This window comes from Falco punctatus (assembly GCF_963210335.1).
Source record: "Falco punctatus genome assembly, chromosome: 8".
Taxonomy (NCBI): Eukaryota; Metazoa; Chordata; class Aves; order Falconiformes; family Falconidae; genus Falco; species Falco punctatus.
In genome coordinates this window covers 22,631,310-22,643,649 of record NC_137588.1, presented here as the reverse complement: position 1 = coordinate 22,643,649, position 12,340 = coordinate 22,631,310, and the positions used below count along the sequence as shown (strand labels likewise).

Here is a 12,340-nt window from a genome sequence, read left to right as displayed (position 1 = left end):
GAGAAAAGGAGGCACCTTTTCTGACAGACATCATTCAACATCCTTCTGGCAAGAGGCAGAGGCATAGAGTGGCAATCAATGATGCTATACCTATATTATAGCAGGAGGAAAGCAAAGTAAGACCCATTGACTTCCACCTGTTCTTTCCCTCTTCTTTATTGTAGCAACCTGGGTTTAAGAGAAAATAGCCAGCCCTTAAAGCATGAAACCAAATGGACCAGATGTTGGTGCATTCCTATAGATCAGGATCTTAGGATCTTCCAGCTGATCCTTTCTCTATAGATAGTGGTGAGAGCTTTCTTGATCCTTCGTGGTGGTAGCTTGAGCATGAATTAGCAGTCATTATTATGAGAACACACTGATTTGCACTTACACAGAAGCTGAATGCTAAAAATGAGTAAGGTCCAAGCTCATCTTTACTCAGTTTTGGATTAAAAAAAAAGAGCTTTACAACCAGTTATGATGCTAAACTTCACAGTTCTAAAGATTAGCATTATTGACCACCAGTCAGCAGCATTTCAGGATAATATAATTATTAAGAATCTAAAAACAGGTATTGTATTTTATTATAACAAAATAATTATGTTCCAAGGGTACAGTTGCTGGCATTCAGGCTATCCATGATACAGTGTAAACCAATAATACTATCAGTGTAAAAAAATAATACTACAATATTTACTAAATATAGTAAACTTGCTATAATGGGCTGTTCTGTTGTCAAACACTGTCAATTTTTTCCTTTTCCTTTAAACTTCAGATTAACATTGGACATGATTACGTCTTCTTTGGTTGTAGGTCTTGCATAGAAGCACAGTTAAAAAGCCCTAAAACTAGCACATATATCTGGTTTTGGTTTTGTAGCAGATCTTCCCATTTTTAACTTTTTATCTCTGGGCTAACCTTATCCACAAATTAAGGCTCTCACACCAGCTCAATACATTTATTTATTCCTGTCTTATTCTTCAATTAACCGTATCAAATCATGGCATGCAAAAATCTATTGCTTAGAAAAATAGTCCCAAAGATGAAATAAAGAACACTCTAGATGACACTTCAACATGCAGCACATGCAAAAATACAGTGAACTTGCTCAGTCTGGCAGCAAAAATAGGAAAAAACCCTCAGCAAATAGTATGCCATACTTGCGTATGAGGCTAATGATGGATGATTTCACTCATGACCCAAATTTGGAGTAAGAAAGTTATTCCTGTAATTCTTGTACAGATTTTTTTGAATAAAAACTGTGACCAGGTTCATTGGTATTATTTGATCAGTGCTGTAGATGCCCATTTCTATTCCCTATTTGAAAGTTTGGAAGCCAAACTGATAGTTCATGTCGATGAATCAAGTGTACTTTATGAAGAAATCTTCACAGATCTCTGAAGCAACAATGGCATCTGCTAACCTGTACACTTGTCCTAACCCTTTCTTGCAAAATAAAAATTTTCTTTCATTCCAGTGTTTTTCACTAGATCCATGTCATTTCAGATAGATGCTTCCTCAGGCAGAAATATAAAAACTAACCATCATGCAGCAATTGTCAGAGTGTTACATTGGGAAAGGGTGAGCTGGCTGACTCCTTGGCTTTACAAGGTGGAATTCAGAGGGGGATATTGAGAAAGTTGAAATGTTAAATGGTACAGAGGTAAATGCATTGAGCATTAAGAGTCCTTCACATCTTCCTAGAGATGTTTCCTCCTTCTTCAGGCTTTTTTCAAACTATTTCTCCTTCTGAGACTTGCAAGACCATCAACTGCTACCAATATTGTCAAAAGACAAGTGAAACAAGATAAAAGTATTTCCAGAATTTGTATACAGATAGATAAGAAAATCTAGGAATTAGATATTTTAAAGTCAAATTACTGATGTAAAATTGAAATAGGTGTTGCATTTCTGTTAGGAAAGTCTATTTCCCTTCTCTTGAAGGAAGAAAAAACAGAGAAAATTGTAGAGCATGAGAAATTTTTGTCTTGTCTTTGACTGACAAGGGTGTTTCTATTTCTGTCCTGTAGAAGACTAAAACACGTGCATAGAAGGGATGTGTGGACTTCAGCAGAAAGAAGAGAATCCCAGCGGGTATGTGATTTGCCCATAAAAGTTATTTAGCGTACAAATAAAGTATTCTTCCTTTGAAATGGTACAGAAACTTTGCTGAATATGTTCAGCTGGTTTCACTCTGTTTCTTGCCTCTGTCATCAGACCTGGCTGACGTAGAAAGTTTGCAGCTCCATCCATGGAGGGACTGAAAGGGTCTCCCATTTCTTAGGGCTCTGGAAGTGTACCTGTAGGTTATACCTGTCATGTACCTGTTTTCACAGTAAGAGAGCCAAGACCAACTGATACAGCTGTAAAGGTCCAGGATGAGCTGTGGGCCAGCAGGGATATAATTGTATGTGATGTTGTATCATAAACAGACACAATTAGTACAGTACTCTACAAGGCCTGCTTTTACAGAAACGCATCTTTTATCTTTGCAAAAGTAGAACTGTGATTTAAAGATAAATCTTCATACACTGTGAATGGCAGATAAAGGCTCTTTCAGAGGCATCAAATAATAAAGATAAAAATATTATTCTTTCACATAGTATCTTCTTTCTTGTCAAAATAGGGCTCATAAATCACATAAAACTCTGCAAGCTAAGACACTTAGAACAGAGCACTTTGTGAAAATCAAAATAACTCCTGTATTGATATCGATAGTTTTCATAATCACAGTATCTAATAATTAAGTACCACCCCAGCTATCACTATAAATAGTGAACCTTTGCTGCTGCATATGGGCTGCATGACAGAATCATCCTGAAAGGATTCCAGGGTTGTTCAAGGCCAGTTCCACCAGAAACTTCTAAATCAGTTTTACACTCTCTTTATGATATTTTCTACTTTTTGTGTGTTTCTCTATTGATTCTATACATTTCCTAAGAATTTGCTGTCAAAGCAGATTTCTGGGAACAGAATGTACCATGTATTGGTTCATGCTGTCTGTTTTAAACCTGAAGAACCTTAGAGAAAGTGCGACGTGTTGGTGTATCACTTTCAATATATGTATTCACTTTTTTAAAGTTTGAAATGTCATCTATTATGTATACATATTTGTATATACATTGCTTATAATGAAAGACAACATACTATGTTTCAGCTTTGATATTAATTCAATGATATCAAAGGAATAAATTTTGATGTAAGCTAAAAGAAAAGGATGAAAGATTAGTAACCATTAAGGATGATGGATTCTATCCTGTACCATAGAGGACAGTGGGCACTTTGTGAATGACTGAGACAGCAGTGAGTTGAATAGAAGCCTGGATTTTGACACTGCTTATTTACTCTTTGCTACATCCATTGTACAACCACATTATACAATCAGTCATAATGTCACATTTATTAATTTAATTCTAAAAATAATATCATTGCAAAATTCCTCCTTATGTAAAGCAGGAAGACCAGTGTGCAAAAGGGTACGCAAGGGAAAATGTGTTCTTAAAACATACATTAGCTAAATCAACTTTTTATAACTAGAAGATAGTAAATATGTATCTACTAACTTTCTGGAAGGCAGCATGTACATGTATCACTGGCATCAAACATTTTCTGCTCTTGTACACCCAGTCCTTTTGGCAATGCTCAATTGTTTCCACACTATTAGAATGACATTTTCCTACACGGTTGCAAATTAACAGGCTGAAGTAACAAGCTATATGACACACTCCATGAAAATTAAATGAACAAGATAAAGCACTCCAAACACCGGCATATGGACAAAATTGATATTAGACTCACTTTTTTATTGATGTAATATGGGTCCATGTCTTCCAAGGGCTCAGACACCATTCCTGGAGGTATGTCACCATATATAAATGGAAGTGTTTTTCCTGCCTCCAAGTCACTGTTTGGCTTTGGCCCATTTTCATCATCATTGTCTTTACGATCTTGTTTAGAATTCTTAGCTTTTTCTGCAGCAATGCGTTGTTCAATAGCTGCGAGAGACTCTCTAGTGAAGTATTGGAAGCTGTCTGGTCCTGGTGGTACAAGCACTGACTGCTCCATCTTTTCATCCTGCACATTTTAATTACCATTTATTCTTCTGCATAGGAAAATACTAAAAGAAAGCAGAGAATAAAATTCAAACATGTTAAAATCACCAAGACAGATATAGCATTTATTTTTAAATGCTTTTGGGTTTGCTGTGTTGGAATGTTCAAATACACAACATTGAAAATTATGTAAAGATAGATAAAATAAGCAGTTTAGTTGGTGATTCAACCTTTGTAAGAGGCACTTGTGCGGTTCTTATGCTAGTTATATTAACTGCAATAATTTCTCAACTCTAGGTCTTTTACGCCAAAAAATCAAAAGCATGATACTTAAGAACAATCAGATACATTCTTTCTTCATAACTCTAATTATCTTAAAATCATCTCACACTCTTCTGGAATCAATGAGGATTATATTGGTAACCATAAATAGCGTAGTTCATCAGAGCTAATTTGCAGAAATTTCCACTGAGTTCAGCAAAAGTATCAGAAAACAAGCAGTGTAGAATGAGAATTTCTATTAAACAAATAAAAATCAACTCTGTGTATTATGAGGCAGTAAAGTAGTTGTTCCAAGTAAGTTTTTGTACGGGTAGTTATTCTAGATAATAGAGAAAAAATGCCTATTTTTATTTCAATTTAACTGTTACTATGTATCTGGTTCTTTACTCAATACTTGGTAACTGGATAATTCTGGAAGTATTCTTCCAGAGTATATTACGTGCTTGTTTATGTATTGCAATGGAGAAAATAAACCCAATGGGGGAAAAAAGTCCTGTTAAAACTGCGTATCTGGCATCTTTCACACTGCTGCATAATTTTCTGATGACATCAGACATACAGATGAAATGCATATTTGGGCACACAATAGCACATATATCCCTCATGCCTGAATGCAACCTGAATGCAAAGAGATATTTGCAGTCTCCACCCATTGCTGGGGTCCTTGCAAAATGATCAGTCAACCTTCCAGGAAGCTTAAGGGTCCATGCAGGTCATACTTAATGAAAAAAGCTAGAGATATGGAAAGACAAAGAAGTAAGAATACAAGAGATGGTTGGGCGAAAAACATATTAAAACAAATCAAAAAGTATGAACAAAACCAGGATTTATGGAAAGAAGCTGAAAAAGATGAGGAAAATAGAACAAAAAATGGAAACAAGGGGAGACTGTAAATGAATGTAGAAAGAATTAAGAGAGAAAGCAAAGAATATGAAAAGGAAAAAATAGGAAGACTGGAAGATTAGCAGTATAAAAATGCAGAGATAAAACAAAGAAAAGTAGGTGGAAGAACAGAATACTCTGAAAGTAGCAGGAAGGGAAGCAAATACAGATAGGGTTAAACTTTCTACTAAGGAAAAGTCAATAAGGAGAAGAAGAAATTAGATGAGAAATAAAAGGGAGAAGAAAGAAAAACATAGCTGGGAAATTAAAAATAAAGTCACTAAAATATATTAAGTAATAAACCCCCAATCCCCTGTATCATTAATGCCAGGGTGAGCAGAAACACCTTAATCACAGTTACTTATTGAGTAGTGGAATATAGTAGATAAAATAAGAAAGAGGCGGCTAAGTGGTTATGGGCTCTAGAAGCCAATTTTTCTTGATTTCTTGGAAAAACTAAAAAAAGCATACTTCACTCAGATATATAGAATCATCACCCAGAATCAGAGGAATTACTTCTAAAGAATCAAGGTGGCAGATTTCTCACAGTAAAAAAATTAAAGGAAGCTAACCACCTACCAATACACACAATGTTCACCCATGTAGAACGCAGACTCATGCCCAAACCAGTTCTCTAATGTTTTCCCTTCTTTCTAATCCTAAAAGTAAACAGAATTACCCTGTTCTCTCTCCATTAGGTGGAAAAAGGATATAAGAAAGTGTACCTCAACCAACAAGGATTTAAAATCTTGTCTTCCTCCACACAGAGGGCATCCCCCAGCGAGCCCCCAGCTCCCCACGTTGTGGTTCTGTTTGCTCCCGGGAATTGAATTGTCCGTCTCTTAACTACTGAACAATTATGATCTCACTTTGTACACCTGGGCTTTAATTCTTGATGTTCAATCACACCTTGCGGATGTTGAGAAAGAAGGGGAAAAAATCTACCAACCACACCGCTGACCTTGCTGATCCCCAAACTGATCCCTGCAAGTGGCACCATGATTTGGGAAACTATCTCACTGAGCCACTATTCAAATATCCTGGGAGCCACAGCTGTAGGTGACACTACTTGCTCCGTGGGCTTCAGTGAGATACAGAGACCCAGGAGAGGCAGCCTGGCTCTCTGCTCTGCTCAGCTGATTTGGCAAAGGAAGGGACAAGGCCTTCCTCTCCCAGCGCAGGTACAATCCCCACGGACACCGGCAAGTGCGGCTGCACAGCCGTGTCTGCTTTTCCCTCTCCTCCTGGTGAGACCCAGGAAGCTGGCTTTCCCCTTTGCCATTTTTCCTTTGAAAATTCCCTTCGTTGTCCAAAACTCTGCTGCACCCAGCACTGAGTGTCCCCCGCCGTGGTGGCCATCGAGGGCACAGCAGGTCACACAAGCCGTGGTGCAGTGGGAGAGGTGCTGGGCAACAGCAAGGGCCACCTCATGTTCTGGAGAGGCAGGGAATGGACAGCCAGGGAGCGGTCAGCACAGACGAGTCCTGAAATGCGATGGTGCTCGGTCAGGATCACCTTTTTGTTCCTCTGAGTGTCTCCAGGTGGTGCTGGAACAAGGAGGAAAGCCTGCGGGATTTGCCTGCAGGTGCACAGAGGCGAGCTGCTTCACAGCCATTAGCTACCTTGCAAAAACATTGGATTCAGCTACTGTGTTTGCATACTGAGGTGAAAAACAGCAAATGCTGTGGGCTTTTCTAACAAACCCTGTATTTTTTCTGTAGAAAGGAACTTTACATAATTTCTCTATAATTAATGCTAGAACGATCTCAGGTCTGTGAAATGTACTTGGCGCTAGCCAGATATACACCTCTAGATGTATCTAAATCCAAGTAGGCTGTACTTACAACGGTTCAGGAGACTTGATGAAGATTAAATACTTTCTATCCTCTATTTAGCAGATTAGAGGATGACATTCCAGATACATTTTCCTTTTCTTCATGCATTTCAATGATCATAAATCTTCAGAATTGCAAATACAAGCCTTCTATAAATTTAAAAGTAAATATTAAATACCTACAGAATTCACTACAGTCTTAATCCCAAATCACTTTCGCCTGTCATATTACAGTGGTTAACTGATAGATTTGTATTGCTTTTATTATAGTTGTTTAATCTATTCTCACTTATCTGTGTAGGGTATGGATAACAATTGATATCAGGCCAGTTAACCAAGTGATATCCTTCTGTTTTTATCAAGTGATTTATTAAATATTAATTGAATAACTGCAGATTGCTTACACGATCCTTTTCTTTTAGCACAGCACTGGTAATTCAACAGACGAAAGAATTTAAGAAAACAAAATATGGTTTTCTTGCTAAACTTTTCCTACTCTCCTTCTGGAGTGAATGAGATTATTTTTTTCCTCTTCATCTCCAGTTGTGCTTGTGTGACTGTCTTATAAGCAGTGTATCAGTAGATAAAACACTACAAATTATTGAAAATAAGGTACTCAGAACATTTGAGAATAGAATCGTTGTGCTTCTTCTGAAATTGCTGAGGCAAAATACATTCATATATACTTTGCAGTATACATTGTTGTAAGCCGGATAATTCTAGAGTACACTCAGTATACTCTGTGTGGATGGACCATCTGTAAACCACTTGCAGAATAAGTTACTCAGCTGCATCTGTGTAATTGCACAATGCACAGTTGTTCTGCCCACGCATATTGAGTCTGAAGCATCCAGAACCACACTGGACTAGCTATGTGCACACTAACCATCTGGGCAATATACAGGCAATTGGTTCAGCATTTCCCTGATGGATGTGATCTACTGTACATCTTGAACAGCTGTAAATCTACACATAGTAAATAATTCAAGCTGTCAAATATGCACAGTTTCTGCAAATTTCTAGTCTTCAGATTTCACCTAAATAAATTTTCTAGGCAAAATAAGGAGGAATGTTGACAAATAGATGGAGAGACGGTGCCTTGCCTAACAATGATTCCATATCATTGCATACTAGCTTTTGAAGAAGTCAATTAAATGATACAGAAATCTGAAAAAGAGACAGGTTTAAACAATAAGATTATTTCCTACACCCGACAAGCATCTGGTTTACCATTAGCTTTCATGTTCTGGATGCCTTTGTAACAAATGGTGATAAGAGTTTTTGGAGAGTTTGGTTAGGAGTACCTTAGTATACATTTAGAACTACAGTTCTACAAAACTCTTAACTTTAGAAAGCTAATTTCTTTATATTATCCATATGCTTAAATCTAAAACTGTAACCTGCTTTGATGTTTGTTTTTCTGTGACAACACCTATGAAGTAAGATTTAGCTTTTGTTTGCCACAGAATATACTGAATATTGAGATGCTGAAGTTCCATTGAACCCTATGTGCTAGGAATTTCCTATTAACAGACGAGTTCCATCGATGCTCGTGGTACAGCTGGTCTGGTTCCGCTTTATACTTTCATCTACATAAACACCTATATAAAGCCTTCCATGATCACCTCTATATCCAGATACTGAAATCAAACCTGATGTCTAAACCCGTCTTTTTCCTGCCTCTTTCTCCATCCTTCAAGTGCCAAGATTCTCAACAATATAAGTTTTGATATCAGCCAGCATTTAATTTTAATCAGTTAGCATAGAAATATGATTAACTTCAAAAAGCTAGAGCTTTTTTTTTTTTTTTTCCCCCGATACAGAAATATGCCATGTTTTCTACAGCATACTACACAGATGTTCAATTTCTTCTATGGCTAACACTGCAGATGCTGAGTGATGTGGATATGTTTCTAATGTACAGACACAATGAATAGACCAGAATGGTATTTTTGCTCTCCTGATGGCCTAGTCATGTCATACAGAGATAAATATGTGACAGGAATGAACTGAAGAATATGCTCTAGAGAATAACTAGAGAATAATTTATGCTTTTTATTTCTGTAGGTAAAACTTTGCATATGTTGAAAGTGGTGGTGAATTAATATTTATGCCTCCCCTGCCCCACTTTTTTTTATTTATTATTTTCCAGTTTCTCAGTTTGGTGAAAGGCCATTGAGACTAGATTCGTACACTGCTACATGATGCAATCTGAGATTTTGCAGCTCTGGTTTGCTGGATGTGAATGTGCATCCAATATGAAATGGAAAGATGAATACAAAAGGGAATGTGCATGAATCTTTCAACAAATACACTGCACGTTCTTTTGTGCTGCTACTTGCAGAATTAATGACTTACAGGAATCTTCATTACATACACCACAAAATATGGTTTGTTACACTTGGTGATGTAGGAAGTCACCTTCCACAACTAATAGAAAATAAAAATGACATTAAATTGAATCAAATATTAAGAAATTAGCAAATGAAACTGAATTGTTTGCACTGCCTGGTTGATTTCCCTTTGAATTTCAGGAAGGCATTTTTAAATGTCTGTACAGACTTGCTGTTTCCTTGTACTTCACAGCACTGTGAAACTGATTGCTAAGGCAAAACTCAGGCAAGAGAATTCTGCTAAAGCAAGCAGAATTTAATCTTTGCCCTTCACATTGCCTTCGCCCTGTGATACACTTCATGGTTTTGATTTTGGCATAAATTAACAGATCAGTTCTATTAAAAATCATGCACCTCACTATTCTGAAAAAGCATCAGAATAGTAAACAGTAGCATTAATATTTTGAAGTGCCCTATAGAGATGCAGTGATATAACATTGGTAACTTCATTTTTATAAAGAGATCAACCAAGTATTAGCGAATTATGAGTGATATGCCTGGCTGATTCAAGGCACAACTAACAGACCACGGCTACTACAAAATAAAGGTAAATCAGTGAATCTACATGTAAACTCACAGAGCCCAAATCTCTGTTGCATTACTCAATGTTTATTGTCACAGTTTCTCATCATTTTTGATTTATCAACTACTTGTTATGATTTTTGTCTTCAGAATACGGAATAAATATAAATTACCTTCCTCAAAGTGTGGATTTGTGGGAGGAGGGGAAGGAAGGTATGGCCAGTTACTGTACTTTTGTATGTGAGGCCTTAGCTACGGAGAAACCCCTGTTCCTTTCTTCACAGAACCAAGCCTCTATCTGGCCTGTTTATCTCTATTTTAGGGCTACTACAGGTAGCAAAGGTAGGGAGCATACCCAAAGGAACGCACTTGGCAGAAGAATAGAAATCAGATTAGAGTATTGGGAGTATGTAACTTTTTATGACTCCCTGTAGCTCATATACAAAATCAAATTTAATTCTCATAGACAGCTTTACAAGGGAAACATGCATATTACCAGCCCAATAATAAGATTCTTGTGTATCTTTTCTCACCATCTTCTTGATGTTCCCTCTCAGCATGGGTAATGCAGATCTGAGAACAGGGACTAGCTAGCATTAGATTACCTGGACCTGGCTAACTGTGTTTATTGAATGCATATTAATTTAAACTAAAATGTAGGTGCCTTAAAACTGCAGACATCAGAATAGGGGACATACATATGCACTGAGCTATAAATGAATTATCTGAAATACTGGAAGCAATTAAATAGTTTATAATAGCTCAAGTGAAAGTCTATGCTTTGTAGCTAGACACTTGCATTACCTAACCTGATACACAGCAAGGTTACTGGCACAGGGGAAGAGTCACAGAAGGGGAGTGATGGGGGGAGAGGATGACCATTTAGTTTGCCACAGAGTTGCAAATAGCCACAGCTAACTATGTGATTTAGGAAGGCAGTTTGGTGCCCCGGTCTAGGCTACACAACAGCCAGAAAGCAGAACACACAAAGACAGGAAATTCAGCTAATGTCTATGATTTCCATGCTGTTGTATAATTGCTTAGCTTACATCTCATTACATGAGTATCTATGCTAAACTTCCTCATCAGTTCCAGGGAATTCAAAGCCACGTTTTCCATCAATCAGCAAAACTCTTACACCACCACAGGCAACAGACCATCTGATCTGTCTTTGCAGTGCTCTGCTGTCACTATGTAAGAATGAAATCAAGATTAACGTGATAGAAAGCAAGACCATAAGAAAACATACACTTGGCATCTTAATGGTAAGCTTTTGTTTGGGAAGGCAATCATGGTTTCTGATGCCTGCTCCTAGAGCTATTTCTCTATTATATCTAATAAATTCGCTTGAGAAGAGTCAGTTGAAAATCATCAGAGTTGTACTCATAGCTGAGAAGAAAAAAATTAGGAATACCTATGGGAAAAAGAAGGTTTAGTTCTAGTTTTCACTCCAAATTAATTTCATTGATTCAGGAAGAGAACAGACGTGTCAGTTTTGAAAAATAAACCAAAATAAAACAAGCCAGCCTTCCCCAAACAAAATAACTAACCAAGCAAAACCCCCATGCTGGGAAAACAAGAACGCTCCCTGTGAGCTATCTGTACTAGGAACTGTTATTCTCTGCAGTTAAAGCAGACTTTTGTGTGGCTGCAGCTTTTTTCACTCCTAATATGTAGATTCTTAGTCCTATCCTTGTTTCTTTATTAGCAGAAATCAGAAAACCATATGATGTGGACACAGCATAGTATTCGTCACTATTAATTATATATACGTAAACATTGCTGACATTGCTATTCTCATGTTTTTACATTTAACTAACATATCTCTAAACTGAGATAAAGGTACTAGTCTTTGCTTTAGCTAAAAATAGCTTGCTTCTGCTTACTGCTTTGTAAGTTTAAGTCCATTAACTGCAACCAAGTAATTTCAATTTTAGAAAACTGAAAAAAAAACCAAATTAGTTATGCAGTTCTATAGAAAGAAAAAAATATTTTAATGGGACAAGTCACAATGCATCTGCATTACTACTCCAACTGAGCAAATACATTTAATAGGTTAGAACTACTGGACTGCTACCAAGCTGAATGAATTCCATGCTTACTGTGCTCCTGCAGTGTGTCTTGTGCAGCAAATGACTGCAGTACAGAGTAGCAATCTTTCTGCTTTCTTTCATTTGATCAGAGCAGGGATCCCTTCTATTGGCAATCTACATTATTAATTCAAGACTGATTTTCTTAAGCAATGCCTGAAACATCTGTTTCCATTTACCTTAGCAAACATAACAGCAACTTTCTTTGGTTAAAAATATAAACAAAGCAATGTAGGCTATGCAGTGTAAATTATATAACACTACTGATTCCTTTTACATTAAGGTAAAACTGAATTCAAGCCA

At 37.0% G+C, this 12,340-nt stretch overlaps 1 protein-coding gene across 2 annotated transcripts in view; it reads right to left on the bottom strand.

Moving 5' to 3' along the window:
- The window catches only part of LOC308068439 (sodium channel protein type 1 subunit alpha), a 182,837-nt gene that overhangs the window by 67,842 nt on the left and 102,655 nt on the right, over window positions 1–12,340 (bottom strand). The window contains exon 2 of one of the 2 annotated variants that reach the window (XM_080399068.1): window positions 3,781–4,099. The exons of the other annotated variant lie outside the window; for it this stretch is intronic. Within the exon in view, the coding sequence (XP_080255194.1) occupies window positions 3,781–4,047 (267 nt within the window). The 5' untranslated portion in view covers window positions 4,048–4,099. The remainder of the gene's footprint in view (window positions 1–3,780; window positions 4,100–12,340) is intronic. 2 annotated transcript variants of the gene reach the window in all.